Here is a 25,468-nt window from a genome sequence, read left to right as displayed (position 1 = left end):
TATATACAGGCGGATTACTGCAATCAAACACAACTACTGTCTATTTGGTTAAATGTCTAGATGGGTGTAAAGGTTTCCGTTCCATCCTTCTTTCACGAAGAAGAAAAGCAGAATTTTTTAGCAATAGGTGAGCATAATATAAAGAACAAGCACTTATCTTTGCTATAGGCAACTTTCTGTGTATACCTAACTACTATTCAAGCACCTCAATGTCACAGTGATGGTAATGTACAGCTGTTATCAAACGGATATTGCATTATTTCGAAATCACTGTGACCGGTTGTTAAAATTACGTGTGGTGTTCAATACTGCATAGTATTGCGTAGACCGTGTCTTTCATTCTGACACGGTTCTGTACTCGGGTGCAATCATTATGATCGCATTGTTTGAAGACGCGATTATAATGTACAATACTGCGTATCAGCATTCTTTGGATCCGGCTATGTCTATAAGGCATTGACTGTGGGAACCTGAGTGATTCCGACGAATATGAATAATAGTAGAATAATATTGTTAAATATTCGTATTCAACGGGTTGATGAGCCCGTACAAAGCATGATGCAAGCTAGAAAAATACAAGCGTAGCCAAACAGTCATGACGAAAGAATAGTTGTGATAACACGCCTTCATTTGCTTTATAGGTTTCTCGATGATTGTAATGATGTCATCCTGTTAGCGTCAGAAAACAGAACAAGAAAACAGCCAACTGATGGAAATATTGATGTCACCGAACCTTAAGCATTTTGACATAGGCCCTAAATTTTGAAAGAATGTGTATACTATTAGGACCTTCATACAAGTTAATCGAAGAACATCACGATTGCAAATCTGTATAATTATATTTCTCTGATATTGAATGCATATACATCCGTCTAGACAAGAGACCAGCCATGCAGAAATGTCTATACTTCAAATTGCGGTAATTGTATGAAGAGCTTGCTTCCAAAAAGCGCTAAATCAATTGAAAATGATGGATTTAGCGCCTTTTGGAATCAAGCTCTTCATAGGGCCTACCTTAATCCGTGTAATCGAACTGGAATTATTTGAAAATGATGGAATAAAAACAGTGACCTTCTTTTGATTTGCTTTGCTAGCTCGTGTTTCAAAGCGCACGTGGTAATTGATACAATCTGATCCGGTTTCAATACTTCCGCATATTATTATCATTGCATGTGTCCTGCCTTTGATTATACAATGTCGAGTGGGTATGGAAGAGAGAGTGGGGGACTGGTGTAGCTTCTTTCGCTTCGTGATGTTTCTAAGCAACGCTCTTTCGTGTAGTCACACCACTATCATTACCAATTTGCGGAACAAGCTACAGTATATGATGTTGTATAATCAAACGAAGTGAATATGAATAATCTCTTAGCATGAAAATTGCCTCCCTGCAAGAGGGCTATATAAAATGGTCTCGAAGTTTGTTCAGGTCAGAATAGAAAGAAATGTGTGCGCACCCTGACCATGTATGTATTATATATGTATGTCACCAACACTAATTACGGGTTACCGTGCCGATCGAAAGTACATGTATCTCTATTCACCTCCCTGGTTGTACAGAACTCATACTATTATTGTGTCGCTAGAGTAACTCCATGCTATTGCCATGTAGGTATATCACCAATTATGATCATCTGCTTTGCGTGAAACGGACCTATAAGAAAAAGCATTCTAGAATGACTTGCATTATGCCGGTAGACATCAATGAAGAGGTATAATACACGGGAAGAAAATCAATTCCATTTTCCTCAAAACATAGCAGTGGTCTAGAAGAATGACCATGAAAATAGGAGAAATACTTTTGATCACTCACACAATATGCATATAAGAGTATAAAGTGAATGGTTAGTGTAAGTGCTATATTGGCACACTGCCTGTTTTTGGTCTGCTGTGGATCTTCTACGGTATAGATCTAGGCCTTCTCAGTTGCAGCACAATATTTTACATAAGACAGTGTGGCTTTCCTGTATTTCACATGTAAGCAGCATTACATTGTGTATTAACTGCAGGTGAGGAATGTGCAATGATTTACAATGAGCATGATATCATATTAGCCTCTCTTATACAACAAGATTTTCATACGGCATGACATTATGTTTCCAAAGACGCTAATTATACCATGCATGGGTTTATTCTGGAAGGCCTGAAAAAGGAAATGTTAAAGGATCTTTAAAACCGAAAATGGAAGTCACTAGGCATTCCCCGCCATCCGGTGAAAAGGGAATACCCTCTGTATGACATCAGATGCAACACAATAAGACATAGAGTGCCTAAAGCCGTTTCGTACGATGTCATTGTTATTTCAGGTGACAAAAAAGAATAACCATGATAACAACGTTCGAATAGTGCTGCAATTTAAAAAGTACAGTTAATGATATCAAAATTCAGATACGCGTTTCCATAGTATATAAATGCAGCTGCAGATATTGATTATTACAGTCTTATAGATCATGAAAGAAATGAATACATCAACATCAAGGCCGACGCATGTTTAAAGTTGGGGGGCACTTCCGCTTTGGTGCCACTTCTGGGTTTCTTCAGCTTACAAGCAAACCAAAGTGGTGGCGGGCTATGTATTTCTATATACTGGTGCAAAAAGGGGGATCCCCTGCCCCTTCCCCCCGGTTCCGCCGGCCCTGAACATTATAGACCATAGTCTGTATCTGTTTCCGTCTCTTCTGAAATACTTAGATGATTGATTTTGTACCTTGACTGGGAACTATAGAAGTATATTTGTGTGTTTTGTATTATCTATGATTTCTCATGTATTCATTCTGATGTGTAATTGGTGTAATATTTGTACAAAAATAAAGATCTACATGAAAATATTGAAATCCTGCCTAAAGCCTTTAGTTCAATAATTAATGACGAGAATCTGGTGACGATCTTGCACAAAATCGAAACTTGACCTTTTTTTCAAAAGTGGTTTCCAGTGGAATGTACAAGAGAGAGCAAGAAAAAAAAAAGATCGAGAGAGTTACAGAGAGAGAGGGGGGGGGGGGGGAGGGGTAGAAGCCGGGCGAGGGTACGTGGGGAAACTCTGATGTGACGTATTCTTAGGCATTATATTTAATTCTTTGGGATTCTTTCGAATCCCAAACTCGCCAGCAGATTCTGCCATCTATAGATGGGCAACCAAAGAATGAGATGATTGTGGTTTACAATAATTTACGCCTTTAATGCTAGACTACATCTCAACACAGGCTGTAGCAACTATAGTCAGTTCACTACCACGCCAACAGAGGGCGCCTAACCACGGACTGGCTCCTAACATTCATATTGATGTAGATCGCTGCTTGAGTAAACAAGCATAAACACACACATGCATACGGACAAACAGAAGTGGAGGACCCCATTAAAATTGAAACAAAAAGTCGGTTATGTAAATATTTCATCCTTTCATTTATTTTCATTTTAGATCATTAATACGTTTACAAAGTTTGCATAAAAATATACATCATATCAAATATCAAATATCATATCATTTTTGTCTACTAACGTGCCTGAGAAAGGCTAACGTTGGCTCTCCTTCTGTTTAGACATAAGATGTTGTAATACCGTATACTTCTTGAGGTAATCTTTCAAATTTTCAAAGGTGGCAAAAAGTCTCAACTAGAGATCAATTTCTTTAAAAAAACAACACTAAACCATTATGCCCTAAGATATACCTAGCGTAGATTTTCGATGAAAGCGAATGCAAAATACAATATGTGAAGTACGTATTTTTTTCGTTGTTGTTTATAATAAACGTTGTAGTTTATTACAGACAATTAACCTGCCGGCCGACACTTAATAAAATTCCATTTCACATGGGTGATGGGGCGATAGATTAAGTGATTTTTGCTCCAGGAAGTGCGACAATCTGCACGATAAGCTAAACATAAATCATAATACCCACAAACATATCCCTGGCCTTAATTCTAATCCATGTGACCGTGCACCTCAAAACGAACATAAAGTCGCACACACTGATTTTGCGTGAGGACTGAAAATAAGTGAAATGGGTCAACCTAGCCGAACTTGACTTTTTCATATTTTCTGAAAGAGCGGGTCTTCTTTTACATTATGCTGAAATTTGGTATCATCATAAAACGGGCAGTAAAGTGTGTCTTTTAGCAGTTTATCTCGAACATTTTTTGGAAGAATACAAGTAGTGTGATTAGGTGTGTCTTTAGAATCCCTTTTTCATTTCTGAAAAAACCTGTCCACACTCTTCACTTTCAACTCTAATAACTTTTGAAAGGATGGTGCTACTGCTTTGAAAGTTGGCATCAATTATGGACAGAATGTGTTAATGAGGCATGCTTAATTTCACTTTAATCTGATAATCTCTTCATTGTTGTTACTCTGGTGGTTTACTTCCTGGTTTTTGTCCCATTCATTGCACAGCCAGGACGGTTTGGTAAAGATTAAGCACTTGAATAGACACTGTACTTCAGGGCCTCTTTTCTCAGTTCACACTTTTCCTGAGTTTGTGCTTTCTTTCCAATATTTAGATAGGTTAGGAGATCGAGTCCATTTGATTTGAGTTATACATCATTTTAAAGCTTAAAGTCTGCTCTTTGAGAATATGGTCTTAACTAAAAATTCCCGTCTGGCGACTTTTTGTTTGTTTTGAGGTGCAGGGTCACATGATTATGAAACTAAAACTAAAACCCTATCGCAGCCCCAGCCCTAAGCCTATAAAGACCACCGCACACTATTAGACTCTCGGTCGGACGACTGACCGATTTTGGATCTGAAATAAACAAGTGTGTTTAGGGCCTATTCCGAAGCAGTGGTGATTTAATTCGGATCCAAAGTCAGTCAGTCGTGTACAAAAGTCGTATATAAGTGTACGTAAGTCCTTGGAGAAAAGACGACAGAGCAATTGTTGTAGGAGCAAAATAATGTATCACCGGGGAGATCACACGTTCTGGATCTGGCCCGTCTTCATCGTCACGTTGATGTCTGATTCGGCCACCTGAAATCGGCCCCTGATGCCTGACAATATGAGCGACATGGACCGGAAGATCGGATCGATAAAGAGTCGCACCGAGGCTTCGAGTAGCATGCTGCTGATTCGGAACATGGTGAAGTAGGACTTGATGCACGGCTGGATGAACCAGATGATGAAGATGTGGAGGACAGCGAAGATGACGGCCCACATGAAGGAGATGAGGGGACCGATGATCAGCGTCAGAGAGGCGTACAAGGCAAACTGTAAGGAATGACAAAGGTTTGACTTAAGAATAACCAGTCATGAAATCAATTTCACAGGGAAATTATAATTTCACGGGATACGCCTACCTTGAAAATGACACGTTGAACAGGACATTTCTCCCCGTCTTTACCATGATGTCACTACCTGCATGTTTAATCATAATAGAAAATATCTCTTACCTGGATCACTGCGACAGATGACAAGTCGTTCTAGACAATATGATTATCACAATGCGATGTACATAATGCTGCACTTTCACATTGCAGAAAAAGAATCAACGAACTTCGAAAAGTGAGAGCGCTTGACATGCAAACCGAGAGAGGACGATATTAGCACCCCGATCTCTGAAAAATACGACAATAATGACAATGAATCCAGGACATTTTTTTTTTCATAATTACCACGGTCAACACTGTCAAACACGACTTTACTTATTCAAATTATTAGAAAAAGGGCCGTCTGCCATGAAAATAAAAGAAATGTGTACATATAACGTTGTGAAAAAAAGGATAACATTCTAAAACTGTTAACATTAGAAAAACTCCAATGCCAAGATGAAACTGTGGCTCCAAATATCCAAGTTTCCAACGTCAAAGATAGCAAACAATTACATCTCTTAAATGCGACGAATAAGGTGCTTGTCAGCACAATATCGTCATATCCTATAATACTGTTCACAAAATTTCAAGAGTGGAGAACAAGATCCTCACATGATGCATTTTTTATGGTGTTTCGGTTATATTTGTGAACAAAACTAGAAAGAGAAAATGTAATTTCCTTTTGTCATGGCTATGTTGGGCTGATAAGAAAAACTCGCTTGAGCGCTGATCTTTTAATAGTCAACGGAGTAATGATAATCATCAACTTACGTGCGTCCATCTGTAGATATTTTTGTTGACTGATTTCATAAAGGGGAACCCAGCGGCCGTCTCAGATTCTTTGAAAGTGTCCTCATGCGTCACCTGTCAGATAAACAAAGCAGTCCTCATTTTTGTGTGTGTGGGTTATACAGGTATATATATATATATATATATATATATATATATATATATATCAATTGTATTTATCTATGCCTTATGATTATACCTTCAGAACTTTTGTCCAATCAGGGCGAAGCACAGCATTTCTTATGGCAGAATGAACAAGATTTATGAATATGTCAGTAGGCCCTATTTAGTGTTCTAGTCAGCGTGGGAAAGAAATAAAAAATACGTCATAACCTCCTCGCTTTAGTGTGCTTTGTTCTGGTTTGTTGCCAAGTTGTAGCTTTAAGAAGAAAGGAAAGAGTGATAATGATCAACTTTAACAAGATGCACACATGGCACAGCAGCAAAGTATGAAATACATACAGTAGTACAGACAAAAAACAGATACTCACATTCACATGTGGTTTCATACTGTAAATGTCCTCGAAATCATAGGCAGCTTGTTCCTGATTGGTTTCATGCTGCGTTGCCGTGGTATTTGGAACTGCCCCAGCTGTGATGACGTACGATGGAGGAGAAGGGTTAATCGGCTGGTTGGGCATCTGGGCAGCCTGGCCCTGCATACTGTGGTAATTAGAAGGGGCCGCACCACCGAGCAAATGCGCGCCAGTTGTCGCATGTGGACCTTGTTTGTCCGCCATCTTGTCACCCCTGGTCACCTGTAATGAATTGATAATTATCATAGTCTAGAACCATGGCATAATATAGATTCTCTAGTATCAATTATGCTCTCTCCAGAGGGCATACCATCATCTATCACCCCAACGTGCAGGTATACTCTTCTATGATACGTCTGGGTAATGAGGGACATTGTGCGCGAACGCAGCAAACAGGATTCGAACCCTAGACCCTTTGCTTACAAATCTAGAGCCCCGGAGACACTAAACACAGCTAATCCTGTTGACTGAGCAGTCCTATAAAAATTTGATCTACTCTCCTACTGTAAAAAGAAAAAATGCATTAATATACGGCAATGTTCGGACTGTAACCATGATATATATTTCTTTAGCCATTTTTAAATCATTCAAGTAAAGTTGAATTATGTTTGTGAGCAACGAGGAAAATGATGAGGCTGTCATTGAGGTTTTCCACGTTTTCATTTTACCATGGATATCTAAATGCAATAATGACCGGGATGTAATAAGCTGATTATAATCATCAACACGTATATCGGTAACGGTTCATCGTTACATAGACCGGTTTCATTTTCATTCTTCTAAAATGTAGTGTTGGTATATGGACTTAAAACTATTTCCAATCACATTACGTGCTTTGGTTTTGAGGGGAACAGTTTACTTAGTTATCATGATGTAATGGCGTTGTCAAGAATGATTGAGCAATATTTGAGTGTATACCAATACAAAGCATATTTCGAAAGCACATTATTGTCCGAGTTATATAGACCAAGGTGTGATACTGACAATTAGTTAGGCGTTGTCTTTCATAGATTGACAAGAGAACCATGATCTACAAACGACGTTTTGTATCATTCATGTACCCGTCATAAAAAACCACATCATTCGATTCGATTCACGTCTTTTGAGATTACAAAATGGCCAGTCGGATAGATTATGCCCCAAAAGAGTCACGTATACGTACAAATCCCTAATTATATCATTTTTCCCTATTGTGTGAGAGTAAAGTTCAGTAGGCCTCCACATTTTATGGCGGAACATTCATTAACATTCAGAAAAGTAACGATCAAACAAAAGTTTGGTAACAGCGCCTTTCCTTTTCTCTACGCTCAAACAGTCCGCATCTATAAAATTTATACTGTGCAAACAATAGACTTGACTTATGTTAAACAGTGTGCGTATAAACTGCATCAGCATTAATCCTCTCTGTGAAGACCTTTAGACCGCGTGCACAACGCTATGGGGATTCTGTGTCAATTTGGACTCAAAACACACAAAGTGTTAAATGTTATCGCGTTCAAACACTCAATAAAAAATTAAAATTGACACAGCAGTGACCGCACATATTATCTTCCCCATGCAATAATCACTGTAGATCTTATAACGTACTGGAGAGAGTACTCGATGTATGTTGCTCCCGTTACTTATGTTTTGCTATACTGTACAGTCGGAACTGCCTAACCTGACAGATCCACTGCAGCTGGAAACCTTGGTACAGTGTAGGCATAGTAGGCCTGTACTGTACTGTACTCGAATGTTGATACTCCTGGCTATCTTGACACGCAGAAGATATTTTTTTTTTGTTAATTACCATGTATTTCACTATTCCCTTTGTGTCATAAATTGTTTCGACTAAAATAAATACTTTCTGATCGAGAAAACCGATTCCCAGTTGCCAGTTGCGGGAAATTTTTAGTTTTAGTTTCAGTTTATTTCACACTTCTCACATGATGTTTATACATCAAGAATTATAGCACTACTTCTTTTACCTTGTAAATAATAAACGCACGAAAGTAATATACATACATGATAATTATACATAATACACAGTAATTATAATGATAACTGGTAGAAATTGAAATTACGATTCGGGTTGTAGAAAAATAAATATGACGGGACCTACATAAAAGGAAGATTATTTTCCTGTAAGCCCCGCATAATCAGTGTTTGTGCTCATGTGAAGGCCACGCAAAAGCATCAAATTTCGATTGCAGGGATATTAAAGAATAATTTCCTACATTCTGGGGAAATCCAAACGGCCGAAATTCGTTAAAAAAAAAATGTGAGCATACAATGTATATTGCTATCTCACAAGTTTTGAAGCATGTTCTACAGCTCTTCCATGTATGAATAACAGGTCTATTCACTGTATATAGGCCTAGTAGCAAAGTATTGTACAGTTATAACTATGCAAACAGTAAATCTTGGACTTACCTTTGAGCTATCAGCTTGCTGGAAATTATAAAACTGTGGACTGTGCACTGCGAGGGAATCATTTTATTATGCTGCAGAGTAGAAATTAGCATTAGGTTAGGTAGAATTAGGGAGGTGGAAGTGGAGGAGACACCAATCAGTGCTAGGGTTTAGGGACCAAGGGGGGTGAGGGTGACGGTGGCGTACCATACCGCCGCCGCCGTTGGATGGGGGGCATCCATACCCCCATGTTCTTAGACAATGATACGGCGTCGTCAACGTTAGCCTCATAAAGGGATGTTTTTCTCGCTCTTCCCCTCCCCACCTCCCCTCCCCCTCTATTTCACAAAACACGTTATCGACATTCTCTAGACCTACTATTTTACGTAATTTGGGATAGTACATGTGAGTGGTGTAGATTGAATATGCCCTGTAATTTATATCTTACATCTGTTTGACGATATTCCTCACTGTATTCCAGGGCTGTGATATTCTGTTGATATTTTCTAAACATAGTGTAAAAGTGTACACACATTTCTTTATTCAAAAATACAAATTAGGGTATATGATTTACTTGTCAATTTGAGGTAGGTATATGACACCTCAGTTAACACTATTTCGGGCATGCTTTACAGGTATGACGCAATAATGATGTAAACTTGATGTGCCGTATGGTATACAAGCGTCATTTGGGGTCCATTTCTGAAATAATTTGGACACAGGGGAGCTGGGGTGGCACATTCTATCTGAGAACGACCCCCCCCCCCCGACTATTATGAGCGATCGACGTCATTCAGAGTATACCATCGTACACACACAAAACATTCACAAGCACCCATTAACGGTGTAATAAACTCGTATTATCATCTCTTTTATCTCAAAAAGACGAGTTTGCCTGTAGAACCTGAAAAATAAGATGAGGAATTATTTCTTCTTAAGTGAAATTCTTCAGTGGTCTTTTCATCCAGCAATGGCTGCACAGAAATTTTATAAATTCATAACTTTCGAACGGATTTTTGTATTTTGCGAAAACTGTCAAAGATTTGTTCTACTAACATTGCTGCACTCACTCAATCTACGCATTTAAGTGAACATGTCTTTTTAGCCATACCTTGGAGTTTCATTCTTTGGTTGTCCGACAAAGTAATTGAGCAGGATCTTCCAATCGATTGTGGTACACTGTATTTCTAGTAGTCGACTTTCGTCGGCTACCATGTAATTAGTATCGCGCCATCTATTGACGGGTAACCAAAAGTTGATATCATTTCTTAAATGATCTAATTCCATCAGGAGTATTTTGGAGGGGAAGCTACCTAAAAGTACTAATTGTATCATTCGTCGCATACAGTAGACTAGTGTGAAAATGATATCTGTGTCGGGTTCTAGGACAATTACGTCCTGGACAATTACTCTAGACTATTCCCCTGACCTATAAACCAAACCCTAATCTTGAACCTAATCCGGATCCTAAACTAAATACCGACCCTAAACCTAACCCTAATTCTAATCTCTGCCCTGATCCTGTCACTAAATTTAGCCGGGGAGTCTTCCTCGGGGGTAATTGTCCTCATATACCATGTTTACCCTTTGGGAAAGTTGTACTGATCGGTGGCAGGGTGACAAGTGGAGTATAGTGATTGTTGATGATGGCAAACTAAAATAGTTTGTATTGCTGCTATATGACAACTGTATGATAACAATAAAATTATTATGATAAACAAAACAAGAACAAAAACAATAGAAGGAGACTGTAAGCCCGTTGTGGCTATCGTTAAGCAAGAATAATTATTTATTTGCATAACACCAATGAGATATATTTTGACTTATGATATTTTATATTGATACTAATAAGCTGGAAAAATCTCAGAACGCCTTATGCTTGTACTCTTTAAAATTGATGAACATGAGTTTATTCACAAATGATCTGTATTCACGGAAAAATGGTTCTCTCCAGATGAAATCCTATTCTTGTTTGCGTATGATTTCAATCGGTTCCCCCAGTTATATAGTATGGTCTAGAAAAATATCTGTAATTTTCATACTTCCCCTAATCTCATTTTATCACGGGACCTGCGGCTCTATCTGTCTATACAAGCTTGCTTTTACGCAGGCCCCATCATATTTTTCGCATTATGACCCTAGTTTAACTCGCATGTATACAGATCTTGTGTTTATACCAAGACAAACTTTTGAACATTCCGATGAAGTTTCATTTAAAATTATGTTCTGTACAATTTTCGTATTCATTGTAATAAATGAGAAATATGAAAATAAATTGAAATGACATGAAATGAAATTTTGCAGCCTGAAGCACGGTTATACGCACATCTCTACAAATAACACATATTTTTAACGTACTGCAGTACAGTTAACTATACGTTATACAGTACATATTCTTATGGAATGTGTTGACATAATAATTATGCATAATTAGGCAAAATAAATATTCAAGTTTCATTCCACATCCGTGGTGAAATTTTAATTCCGTGATGGCTAGCTTTGCGTCTGGAATGTATGTTACCTAAACCTTACCTCAGTAGTACCTAAACACTAAAGCATAAACTGAAGATTTGACATATAATATTATGCAAATGCGTAAAAGTATTGTGCACGACTCTGTCCTAATACAAAAATAAAGGAGCACTGTTTGACAATTTTCGAGATTGAAATACCTGAGCTGCTACTACAGAAAGCCTGATATTTCAGAAGCTAAGAAAATAAAGTTGAGAATATATGCAAATGTCCCGAAAAAAATCGACGATCTGTGAAATTTGTGTGAACTGATATAATAGTCGCGTATCGTAACCTCCTGCTAATGATTATTATCTGCACCATGCTTGCGTCTTAAACATTGTTGCGAACAAAAAAGTACGGATTAATGCTGATATTGAAGAGTTGTACGCATACTTTTATTCCATACATGTTGTACGTATGTTGCCCCTACACTTAATAAGATATCATGATTACTTTAACAGGACATGTAAACACCAACATTACGAACGTAAATTATCAGCATAATCGAACAAGCAGTCGGACATGAGGTCAGACAATTAATTATATTGCAATTCTCAACAATATAATGTTAATTGCAATGACTCAACTTTAAATTGCACTGATACAGATCACTCCAAAGTTTTGTGTTCATCATGAAACTAATGTGCTGCTTGGGTATCGTGATCAACACTGGCAGCTAAATACGAAGTTCCGATACATAATGAAAGAAAGTATCTCATGTGGTTACCAGTTTAATTTGCTCTCGATTCCGGTCTTAAAAAGAATGGTAAAGTATTGGCTGATGTGGGAATTTTTTACGAGATATTTTGAAATGACTTTGTGAAATGTTAACGAAGCCTACAATTCTGAGAGGAATTCAAAGTCTGTTTGATGAAAATCGGTTTTGAAATGGCTGAAATATCCAAAAACAAAGTGAAACAAAGCGATCCTAATAAAAGGTGGGTCCTTTGGATAGCTTTGTTTTGGATATTTCAACCATTTCAAAACCAATTTTCTTCAAATAAACTTTGAATTCCTCTTAGAATTATACGCTCTTTTCATAAGAGGTTTCTCATTTTCTCGACAACAACAAAAAATCACCATAAAAAAAAATACGTTGGAAACCTCAAACCCCATCTGAACTGAAACTGTACCATCCCTTTGATTGACTGAAATCCCAATCGCAGGCACGGTTGTCTCTCTTTTGTCACAACTAATGTACGTTTTAGTTCCTTCTTCGCAAGATAGTGTCTAATATTGTATTCAAGTTACGTTATATGTTACAAGACATTATGTTACAAGAATACTTAGTATACCATAATTTTCATAATTTTCATAATTAATGAAAATAAAACATGAATGAATGAATGAAAGTGGATTTTTGTTGAGAAAGGGAAAGTAAACACACTCACATGCACACGTACAACAGTCGAGGTTTTTTCTAAAATTGAAAAAAAAGTAGGAGATTGAACTGTGAAGATCACTCTTTTCAGACAAAAATCATCATAACCAGGAATGATCATAATATTATACGTCTTCTTCGTGTTCTTCCTCCTTTTATGCCACTCAAATATATCGTTTGAAGATTTTCACTAAAAGATGTAAAGTCTGTATGTTGTAGTTGTTGTTGTTCATAGCGGTTGTTGTTGTTTGTTTGATTAATATAGTTAACCTGTGTATACGCTACAGTATATGAAATTTCACTTCACTGAGGCGATCACACGTTCTGGATCTGGCCCGTCTTAATCGTCACGTTGATGTCTGAGTCGGCCACCTGAAATCGGCCCCTAATGCCCGACAATATGAGCGACATGGACCTGAAGATCGGATCGATAAGCAGTCGCACCGAGACTTCGAGCAGCATGCTGCTGATTCTGAACATGGTGAAGTAGGTCTTGATGCACGGCTGGATGAACCAGATGATGACGATGTGGAGGAGAGCGAAGATGACGCCCCATAGGAAGGAGATGAGAGGGCCGATGATCATCGTCAGAGTGGCGTACAAGGCAAACTGCATTCAGGAATGACACAATTTTGGATTAAAAAAAACTCAGTCTCGAAATCAATGTCAAAGAATAAGCCTCCCTTAAAAATGATATGCCAAACTGTTACAGGACAGCTCCTCTCCCTCCTACCCTCCCTCCCTCTCTTTCTTAGCCATGATGTTACTACTCGCCTGTGTAATCATGTATAATGACAAACGTCTTTTGTATTTCTAAATTATACAACAAAACGTCAAGTCGATTTAGAATATATTATGGCAATAAGGCATAGATAATGATGGTGTAGAACGACAAGCTACTTCCATATTGCAGAATGAAAAAGAAACTTAACGAAGTTTGGAAGGTGAGATCACCTGACCAGCAAAATGTACGACGATGTGACACGCCTGCCTGTGACCTATATTACTATTATGACAATGAGCCACGTGTCTCACGAACTAAGAACCCGGGACTTTTTGTTTTTATAAATGCCGCTGTCAGACATGACTTTAATGATAAAAATTCTCAGAAAAAGACCCTTCTCTCATGAAAATTAATAATGTACACGCAAACATGAATAAAAAAAAGATAATCAATGATAAATTCTTTCAAAATTCTTAATTCTGCAAAGAATTCCAATGTCAGTATGGAGCTGTGATTCCAGAAAATCGATGTTTTCAGAGTCATAAAGATAGCAAACCATTTCACCTCATATAATCTTTATAATCTCTTATAACCGATGTAAAAGGTGCATACCATTATCATCTAATCCTACATTGCTATGTACTGCAATATAACTAATACCAATATAGATGAAGAGTCTTGTTGTAGTTGTGGGTCAGTGAGTGGATAATAAGACCATGTGCTACCAGTCAGAAAGCTCCTGGTTCAAACACCCCTTGCCTGAGTTGGTTATGCGGCAGTTTTGACGTGTAATATAGGCAAGGTAAGTTATCATCAACGCCTATAGTCCTTCGGAGACAGAAAGTGATTATAATTTTTGTGTGTGTGTTTTATTTTGTTTTTGATTTGCTTTGGATTTCACAGTCTAGTAATCGGTAGATTTCGATTCAACTTCCATTCGTTGAATTTCTCTCATTGAAGTTTCAGGATGAAATATCAGAAAAAAGTTAAGGGATTAGGTTTACATGGTGAAATGTATCACCATGTCATATTCTTGAATAAAAACAACGTCACTTAAAAAAAAGTGATAACTAAAGAAAGCATTGGTCACGTCATTTTCATATAGATACTGGTAATCACCGGAAAGAGCTGCATAGATTCTGATCAGCATTACTATTTGCCGTTCAGACAAACAAATTGTCAAAAGAGTGGAGAACAACATCAGCACATGACGCAAAAGTCTTTTTCTATTTATTTATCTTTTTTTTTTTTAGTATCGCGGTATTTGTGAACAAAGCTAGAAGGAGAAAATGAAACTTTCTTTCTGTCGTGTGGGGTTAACTGAAAAAGAACAGAAAAAACTCGCTTACGAACGCCTATCTGTTAATAGTCAACGGAGTAATGATAATCATCAACTTACGTGCGTCCATCTGTAGATATTTTTGTTGACTGATTTCATGAAGGGGAACCCAGCGGCCGTCTCAGACTCTTTGAACGTGTCTTCATATGTCACCTGATTAAAAAAAAAAGTCCAGACATGCTTGTCAGAAAGGTTTGGTAACATCTAGATGGTGATGATGATGATGATGATATATATATATATATATATATATATATATTTATTTATTATTATTATTTATTCACGTTCCATATTCCACATTTCGTACAAGTTTTATATTCCATTTGATTTGAAGCAGAAATATTTTTGACACAATGGTCAGTTTGAACCAATAATGCACAAATGTATAAGGACATATAATTAACGTGTAATATGAGGAACCCACTAAAAAGCAAAGCTTGTAGGATGTGGGTTCCAAAAATATAACATAGGGTTTTAGTACAGTATATATATATATATATATATATATATATATATATATATATGTATGTATATATATATATATATATATATATATATACATGTTTATACATGTATATATATAAAATATATTAACAGAGTAACTACTATGCGGGTGTTTATGTATGTGTCCATGTTTCTTGTATGCTGCATCGCAAGTCATTAATCAATTCCATGTATGACTATTTAAAAATGAAATCCAGTCCAACAAATAAGTTAGTCTGATCAAAAAGAGTAAAATCTTACGATTTCAACGGTAAAAAATTTGACCGAAATCAGATGAAAAATAAGGAAGTTATGAAATTTTGAAGTCTTGCCAATTTATGCTTAACAGTTCTTGTAGTGGATATGAATAATTACATGCAAATGAGTGAGCTTACCATGTCATACCCTCACAATTTTCCATTGATTGTGTACAAAAAATGACGAAAATTCAATGTTTCTGTCATTAAAGTCTGATACATGATGTTATTCCTGGTCAAATAACTTCAGAATAGTAGGTAGATATATTGGGATTTGAGCCTGGGGCATAATTGCATTTGAATTAAAAAATAAATTTCAAAATGTTATGTACAAACTATATTTGCAAGTTGTGAGGGGATGATAGTTCACTTTTATATTTGCATATTCATAACTTTATCGTTCAAGAACTATTTCCTCAAAAAATTAGCAAAAATTCAAAATGTCATAACTTCCTTATTTTTCATCCGATTTCGATCAAAGTTTTACCGTTGAACTCGTAATGTTTTACTCTTTATTGTCCGACTAAGTTATATTTGGACTGGATTTCCCCTTTAATGTCACAGAAAGTTAATGTGTGAATTTCCATTTGTCCACCGTAACTCTTTATATGATTAGGAAGACTACACATTCCCCTTATTAGTTGCTTTCCATCATTTCCGTCGTAAAACGTGTATGAAATTATTTCAAATATTGCTGATTTTTGTAGGGTTCCCTGACATCATGAATAACAATGTAATATATTTTCATTCTTTTTTCATTTATTCAATTTCCAACTATGCAAAGTTTTGTGAAGTTAACAATTATCTCGTATCACTTTTAATAGATAAAGATATGAATTAAAATTAAAGTTGCAGGAAATGGAGGTGAAGTACTGAAAAGCCAGGCTTGTATTTTGCCGTCTAATCGTGGACAATATAACTAAATAAAACCATGTATATATATATAAATTATATGATATATATAAAATATATACAAATGAACATCTTCGGAACCTTTGTCCAACCTGAGCGAAGCACAGCTTATCATAGCTTGCAGAAAGAACAAGATCGTGGATATTATTCTGTAGGCCCTATTTAGTGTTCCAATCAGCCTGGGAAGGAATATTATTGTTTATCCCCTCCTGTTCTGGTTTGTTGTCAGATTGTAGCTTTATTTCATGAGAAAAAAAAAAACAGGAAAAGCGTTGATTAACAACAATAACAAGTTCAAGTTCAAGTTCAAGTTTATTTAACCAATTCATTAAACATTTGACATTTTACAAAAGGATACAGCATTAAGAATAAGATGTACAACAGCAGGGTATCAATTAATATAATATACAAAAACTCACATTCACGTGTGGTTTCATTTTGTAAATGTCCTCGCTATCATTGGCTGCTTGTTCCTGATTGGACTCCTGCTGCGTTACCGTGGTAACTGGAACCGTCCGTGTGATCACGTGCGTTGCAGGAGAATGTTGGACCGCGCCATATTGTGGGCCTTGTTTGTTCGCCATGTTGTCACCCCACCTGTAAGGGGATGTGTCAGGAAAGGAATATATTTCTTCGTAAAATAAGAAGCCACAAGATGTAGTGTAGACTTTGTGAGGTGAGGTTTTATTAGATAATGATATTCACGATTATAACTAATTTTAGGGGGCTAGGCAAGTCGTAATAATAAATAGCAAGTAGGAATAGTTTGTTTTGTATAGCGAATCGTTATTGCACACTTTTGTCTGGCCCTTACGTTATTGATTGTGGTATGGTGTGTAGCCGTATAAGTACCCACGGTAGGTACTGTAACACGAAATTGAGAAGCATTTTAGTAAGCACAATCATGACGTATATCTATACGAGTTCCAGTCATTCATAATCTACGGAGCTTCACTCGACGTCGGCGAGCGGGACTATTTCCAAGGCTGGGGGCTGCCGGTCCGGGGAACTTCGCTAGCTGAGGGCCTAATCTACTGACGATCTAAAGGGTCTACTAAGCAACAACGCAAGCGCTGCACCAACTGCTGGGGGGGGGGGGGGGGGGGATTCGAACCTGAAACCTGGTGATCCTAAAAGCTAGAATTTATATCTTTGTGAATCTCTTGTTTGAATATTAATTTTGTTTAGACCAAAATTCAACGTTCACAATCAAAGCTTGATTAATGTTGATTTAACTCTACTTGATCTATTTCGATCTTAATGTTTCTGAGTCAAAGTAGCAAAATGAATAACTAAAATAAAAAAGGTCGCTTATGTGACAGGATGAGAATATCAAAGTCTTATGGTATGGTAACAGTCTCCCAAAGGGCCATTTACCATCATAGAATACCCCGTCAGCAGCACTGACTAGCTGACTGGACCCTGACGTCATGCCCAGCCTGTATGGCCCTGACCGCGGTATAATTCCGACCGCATCACCCAGCAATCGGGCGCGCTATGCACCTGACGCATCAGTAAATGTATGGGCCTTGTGTGTCTGCCATGTTGTCACCCCGTCTGTATTATCATAGTATTGAACTGCGTGATGGCCTGGTAAAACTCTTCACTACTGATAATGCTCTCCCCAGCATTACCAGATAAGCCTATACTTTGTATTACATGAACTTTATCAGTAATTCTAGTCAACCGGACTTACTTGTAATTTGGCAATTGGTTGTTGACCCGCAACAGGGTCGGGGAATTTCGGAAAGCGCCGCCAAAGATCAGTCGGCCTGATGAAGCGTCCCGGCGGGAGAAGACGTGAAACGTCGCTACTCCAAATTACAAATAAGTCCAGTTGACTGGTTTACCGATATAGTTCATGCGATACATTCACAGACATACCTATATTGTATTCTTTTATATACGTCTAACTCTTATGAACATTATGGATGAACCCTGTGAACAGGATTCGAACCCCAGACCTGCTATTTGCAAATCTAAATCCCGAGACATTAAAACAAAACTAAGGCAATGCTATGCAATTTTTGACTATACTCTATTATTGTAGAATATTTGCACATTCGCGATCTGACCAAACAGAAGCTTAGTAACAGCACCTTTCATTTTCTCTACGCTTAAACAGTTACAGGGGCGGATCCAGAAATTCTATAAAAAAAGGGGGGCGCACCTAATATTTCTGGTGCCACTTCCGGGTTTCATTTCATGTTCTCTTTTTATTTCTTTTGTTTTCAGCGAAAAATAAAGGGGGGGGGGGGTGTGCGCCGGTTGCACCCCCTCTGGATCCGCCACTGAGTTAAATAGTCATCATCTACAAAATTCAACCTAAAATACTGCACGCACATGACTCGTGCTAAACAGTGTGCATGTATAGACTGTGCCAAAATTAACCCAATCTGTGCCAAGACCTTTGGACAGTGTGTACAACGCTCTGAGGTTTCCTGTGCAAATTGTTTCTCAAAGCACACAGAGTGGTAAACGACATCGTGTTCAAGCACTCAATAAAAAGATTGGCACCGCACAGGTATATCAATTCACTGAGAGTCACTTCCACTGAAATATGACCAACTTAATGCATGTTGGTTCCCCTTCCGGTGTTTTGCTACACAGTCGGGGAGAATTACCTCACAGTCACGCGCTATCCACTGCTGTAGACCTTGTATAAAATAATGTTAATACATGCACTGCTATCTCGATATGAGGAAAATTATGTCTGTACACTCACCGTGCATGAAACTATTCCCTAAATGCTGCAGGCCCACAAAAAACAAACACTTCAGAGGAAACCATAATATTATTCCATGCAGTTTAGCGAAAACATCAGTTTCAGTTTATTTCATACTTCTCATAAATGTTACATAAAGAATTCATGATGTCACAAAATGATTATTGTACCTTGTAAATGATAAACGAAGAAAAAGATATACATACATAATATAACTGGTACTGGTCGAAATGGACATTAGGGTTCGAGTTGTACAAACTGAAATACATCATGTCTAGAACCGTACATAAAAGCAAGCTTGTTTGGCTGTAAGCTCCGAATAATCAGTGTCTGTGTTCATGTAAAGGAGATGCCAAATAAGGAGATGCCAAAACATCATATTTCCATCCAGAATCTAAACATTGCAGAGAACCTATTTTCCTTTTTATTCCGGGGGAATCCAAAAATGGCCATCATTCGTAACTCTTGTATCAAAATGATGAGCATAAAATGAGATTGCTATCTCACAAGTTTTTGAAATGATTTATTAAGCTCTTCCATGTAGGCATTAATAAAAATATCTATACAGTAGCAAAATATGAAAATACAGTTATGACAATGTTAACAGTGAAAATTGCGGGACTTACCTTTGTGCAGGCAACTTCAGCAAGGAAAACTGTGGACTGTGCACTGCGCGGAAATCGTTTGATTACGCCGCAGAGTGGAAATTAGCAGTAGGGAGAGTAGAACTAGAGAAGTGGAAGTAGAAGAGACACCGATTTAAAGGGCTCACACCTATAATGGAATATCCCTGACCGCATCACAAGATCGCACCAAAGATACTAAAACAAATGAAGAAAAAATTTAACAAAAATATCAAAAATCAGAAAAGGTAGTAAACTGTTCGGCAAAAACAGACAAGCTGCAGATATTGAGTGTAAATTCTTCTACAAGCTGCATTTTGTTTGGAAGATGAAAGCTTTTCTCATGGAATTTGAAGGGACTATATTTGATTGGGTGCATGTAGAGAAACTAATGTGATTTTTTTTTTAATAAAAAGAACACTCGTAATCTGGCTTTGCGAACCCTTGTTCATAGTTTGAGCTGAAGAACCTCCATTTGAAATTTGACAGATGAAAGGGTATACATTACTTTTTTTTTTCAGGTTAGTGAAGATGAAACACCAACCTCATTTCTCCCAACTATTCTAAAGATTTTTTTTATTATTATTTTGAATTTTAACACACGTCTCTATGGGGAATTATTCACCGGTGTGAGCCCGAAAGGGGCGTATGAGGATTAGGATCCCTCCAGGTGGACGAGGGTGACGGTGACGGTGATCGCGCCGCCGCCGGTAGGGTATAGGAGAGACGGGGAGCTATTAGGGCTCGGTGGTGACATCAACCAAGTATAGGATATGCTATAATAAAGGTGTGACGCAATTTGGGGATGTAGATTTGATATGCCGTATGTCTGTATGTGCGCCATTCGGGGTCCATTTTCGAAGTGGTTTGGACACTGGGGAGCTGTAGGGTAGCACATTCTGTCAGTGAACGACCCCCCCCCCCCCCCCGACTATAGGCTTGATGACTGAGTAATCAACGTCGTTCAGGGTATTACCATCGTACACAGACAGAAGCACTCACCGTGTGATGAACACGTATCATCATCTCCTTGGTCCCGAATAGACGAGATCTCGGATCGTACCTTCTTAATTGCCTTTTCGAACCCGAAAAGGTGGCGGGAACTAATTCTTCTTCCTCTCGCAGACATTCTTCTTAGTCTTCTAATCCAGCAAAGAAACTTTAAAAATTCATAACTTTTTAACGGATTGTTGTATTTTGCTATAAACTTTCAATGATGTGTTCTACTAATATTTCTGCACTCACTCAGTCGACACATTATTTGGGTGAATATGACAATTATTATTGTGCTTTAAGCCATTCCTTGGTGTTTCATTCTTTGGTTGGAATCGTTGCCCGACAAAGTAATTGGCAGGATCTGCTGGCCGATGTGGTACTAGCTAGTCAACTTTAATTCGTCGGCTGCCAGATAATCAGATCTCTGCAGATTTAAGAGTCCCTTCATAATTAGTATGTTGCGCCATCTATTGACGGGCAACCAAAGAATGACATTATGATTAAAACCATACGTCGCATAATAGACTGGTATGGATAATATTAAGCCCTGTGGATGGACAATTGAAGGGGTCGGTGCAGTATAGTGCTCACCCACACGATAGTCATTTTGAGACAATCGCTGTTGAGTGTTTGGAAAGTCCATACATCGTACATTAATAAAACATGAATGCATGCATTTTTTACCTTCTTGTTGGTTGAACTCATATATGATACTTTCATGGAGGTTAGAGTAAAGGATAAGGATTATGAAAATGCGTGTAACTCAATTTTGACAAAAGTGTGGGTTAGCACTATATTGCACCGACCCCTTCAATTACCCCAGACACCAGACCCTTCACCTGAGCCTAAACCTTATCCTAGTCCTGAACCTAATCTTAACCATAACCTAAATTCTGATCCTAAGCCTGACCCTAGCCCTAATCTTTACTCTAATCCTGTCACTAACCGGTATTTAGCCGGAGTGTTGTGGGGGGGGGGGGGGTAATTTCATTTAATTTCATTTCTCATTCTATTTCATTTCCGACAAATTGAATGAAATTTTCATAATTATATCAAAATTTGGAGTACAATATGACTTTTGCATATTCAAGTGATATCTATGCAGGTCATTTTTTTAAACAATAAAACAAAACTTAGCTTAAAGAGATGGTACAGTATTGGTGGAGATGAGAATTGGGCTTTTAACTTTTTGTGATTCATGCTTTAGTGTTTAGGTAGGTAAAAATGCATCCCAGATGCAAAATTATAGCCCTCACGGAATTAAAATTCACCGCAGGTGTAGAATGAAACTTGAATATTTAGTTTGCCTAATTATGCAGTAGTTTGTGTCATTACATTCAATAAAGATTATGCACTGCATAACATAGTTCACTACTGCAGTACACTATTGTGTGTCATTTATAGAGATATGCGTAGAACCGTGCTTCACGTTACAAAATCATACGCAAACAATAATGGGACTCCATCTTATAAGGAAATGCCTATACTCAAACTGCAACTAAATCGTATCAATGAAAAGATGTTGGAAATGGAGGGAACGGCTAAAAGCCTAGTTTGTAGAATGCAGTCCCCCTATGAACAGTAATCCATGATTATGGTCAAATGAAACAATGAGACAAATCGCCTCAGAAACAGGGGAACATAAAACAAATCACACGCACACAATCACACAGACAGAGAGAAACAAAGTGGCTACATGACAGAATAAACAGGAGGAGGTCAAAGAGGACAAAGAAAGGGGGGGGGAGCAGGAAGAAAAGAACAGGGAAAGGGGACAAATGAGCATTGGCGGATTCAGAGGGGGGGGGGGGGGGGGCACCGGGCACGCGCCCCCTCTTTATTTGTTGTTAAAGTAATGAGATGATACCCGGAAGTAGCACCAGGAATATTGTCCCCCCCCCCCCCCTTTAGGGAATTCCTGGATCCGCCCCTGAAGGTGTTTGAGGTCAAGGATCAATGCCAAGGCACATGAAACCAGACTTACCGAGATATGCCTGATACACTGTATCACATGATTGTGTAATATGAAATGAACAAAAAGATTAATAACTATCAAACAAGGAAATGAATTTGCGGTTTTCCAAAATACAAATCCCTAGTGATATTAGAGTTAATAACAAAATCTCTTTGATTTAAAAGTAAAAGTATGGACACTTTGAGCTTCTCTCATGCTACTATAAGGAGAATTCCAGAATTTATGTCCGGTAAAAGAGAATAGAGATTTCGTAAAATCGTCCAAGACAATGGCAAATGAAATTCATTAGATTGTTTGGTAGGATATGAATCTACAATTTTGTTTTTAATAAACATAAAGTCAAACACACTTGTCCTGATACGCTTTGGGAAGGCCGGTTGGCCGGATCGGTGGGTGGGTGATAAGTGGATTAATGTTTACTGATGACGACAATCAAACCATGCAGGGCCCTGTTTTATGAAGAGTTGAATTTGATTATAAAGTTGATTTCTATGATAAGTATATGCCAGCCTGTGTGTTAAGGGAATATAAAATCGATTTTATCTTTTCATAAAACAGGGCCCCGGGTCCCATTTCATAAATGATGTTAGGATAGCAACTTTTGCTGGAATGACAACTTCCCATTAAAACAACAAATTAAGGACGCTGAATTCCTGTCGTTGCCGTAATAATTGCCATTCTGTAAGATTTGCTATCATATGAACTTTTCAAATGAATTCGGGACTATACGTGGATATGTTATTCTAATACATGTCCCTGGTACTGTGTATAAGGCTTATGTCATGTGTGCGAATATTTAGGATGTCATCTCTCATGAGTCGCATGTTTGATTTGAGATTTTTTTTACAATGGTCCCAGTTGATGCGAAGTGCATGACCAACGTTGTGCAAATAATATGATCATCGCCAAATATTGGGTTGAGTCGGGAAGCAGTTTGTATTCTCTGAGTCTACCGGCTTGAAGCACTAGTCACGTGATTCTCCTATAAGTAGACCATCCAACATTCACAAGGTAGACACATTTATAGACTTCTGGTTTGTTGTACATATTTGTACTGTCTGCATTTTGTGTGAGTGTAAGTATTGTACGTGAGTTTGTTGATATTGGTGCGAAAACGAGATCATGCTTAACAAAACAAGAATAAAAATACTGATATGAGACTGTGAGCCCGCAGTAGCTACCTCATGTAACACGATTTCTTTATTTACATCATGAAAATGAAATATGTTTCTTGAAACTTTATTGATCATTCAACTTATAATCTTTCAAACAAATGCAATTATAGTAAACTGGAAACATCTCACAACACATGCTTATACCCTTATTATGACCACGAGTTTATTCACCAATCACCATCTGTGTTCCAGCCAAAAACCATTTTTACAATACGTTTTCTCAAGATGAATTCTCATTATTGTTTGTATATTAGTTTCATAGCCTGAGGCACGATACGTATAGTTATCTCTATAAGTGACATTATCTGTACTACATTACAGTGCACTTTTTTGTACAGCACATGCGATGATATCTATGAAGTGTACTGATGTATACATTAATGCATAATTAGGAAAAAAAAATAATATCTTAAGTTTCATTCTACATCCGCGGTGAATTCTAGTTGCATGCGTGAGGGCTAGCTATGCACTTGGAATGCATTTTACCTATCTATGGAACAGTGAGCAGTAAAGCATGAACTGTTATAAAGTGCAGATTTGACATGCATACTATGCATAATAATGCAGTTCATGACTGTGTTGTAATACGAATACAAAGAAACATTGTTTAACAATATTTCGCTGCTACTATAGCGTCTGACATTTCAGAAGCACAAAAAAAGGGAATAAGGGTTGAGAGTAAACGCTGTAATGGTACGAAAAGCGAAGTTCTGTGAAGTTTCAGGATTCAACATACTCATTATTTTTACAATATAAAGTGCATTTTTATGTATACATGTAGTTAAAAATAATGAGTGTAGTTAAAAATAATGAGTGGAATACATAATCACTTCCCTTGTGTGAACTAATACAACAGTCACCCTAACTAGCCTCTTGCAAATCATTGTAAATCTGCGCCATGCTTGGGTCTTAAACATTGGATGTAAACATAAAAGTACAGAGTAATGCTGATATTGAAGAGTTACACGCATACTTTTATTCGATACATTTTGTACGTATTATCTTCCCCTATACTGTTAAGAAGGAACCACCATATACTTAGTAAATATAGGACATTGAACTATTTTAAACATTACGAACTTAACTAAATGGAACAAGCAGGCGGACATGTGGTCAGGTAATTAAATAATACCATCCTCGACAATTTTGTGTTAATTACAATGACTCGGCCTTAAATTGCATTGATACACATCACTCCAAAAGTTCTGTGTTCATCATGAAACTTGTATTCAATAAATATACAAGGTCGGTCTTCTTTCGCTTTGGACAAGTCATCATAACCATGACTGATCACAACATCAATATGTCATCATAGATTTTTGTTTCTGTTTTTTATGATCACTACAACAA

At 37.6% G+C, this 25,468-nt stretch overlaps 2 protein-coding genes across 2 annotated transcripts; both read right to left on the bottom strand.

Moving 5' to 3' along the window:
• Positions 1-4,903: 4,903 nt before the first annotated feature.
• LOC139736999 (caveolin-1-like) lies at positions 4,904-6,827 on the bottom strand. The gene is made up of 3 exons (XM_071647672.1): positions 6,579-6,827; positions 6,070-6,162; positions 4,904-5,197 (listed from the first exon to the last, which is right to left on the bottom strand). The coding sequence occupies exons 1-3, from the start codon at positions 6,825-6,827 to the stop codon at positions 4,904-4,906; spliced, it is 636 nt and encodes a 211-aa protein (XP_071503773.1).
• Positions 6,828-12,932: 6,105 nt separating this feature from the next.
• On the bottom strand, positions 12,933-17,208 carry LOC139736998 (caveolin-1-like). The gene is made up of 3 exons (XM_071647671.1): positions 17,044-17,208; positions 15,033-15,125; positions 12,933-13,518 (listed from the first exon to the last, which is right to left on the bottom strand). The coding sequence occupies exons 1-3, from the start codon at positions 17,206-17,208 to the stop codon at positions 13,225-13,227; spliced, it is 552 nt and encodes a 183-aa protein (XP_071503772.1). The 3' UTR covers positions 12,933-13,224.
• Positions 17,209-25,468: the final 8,260 nt, after the last annotated feature.

This window comes from Diadema antillarum, unplaced genomic scaffold, assembly GCF_040938485.1.
Source record: "Diadema antillarum isolate AM-2024a unplaced genomic scaffold, OU_Dant_1.0 seq00000675_RagTag, whole genome shotgun sequence".
Classification (NCBI taxonomy): Eukaryota; Metazoa; Echinodermata; class Echinoidea; order Diadematoida; family Diadematidae; genus Diadema; species Diadema antillarum.
The sequence above is the reverse complement of the archived record's forward strand: the minus strand, read 5'-3'. Positions and strand labels throughout refer to the sequence as shown.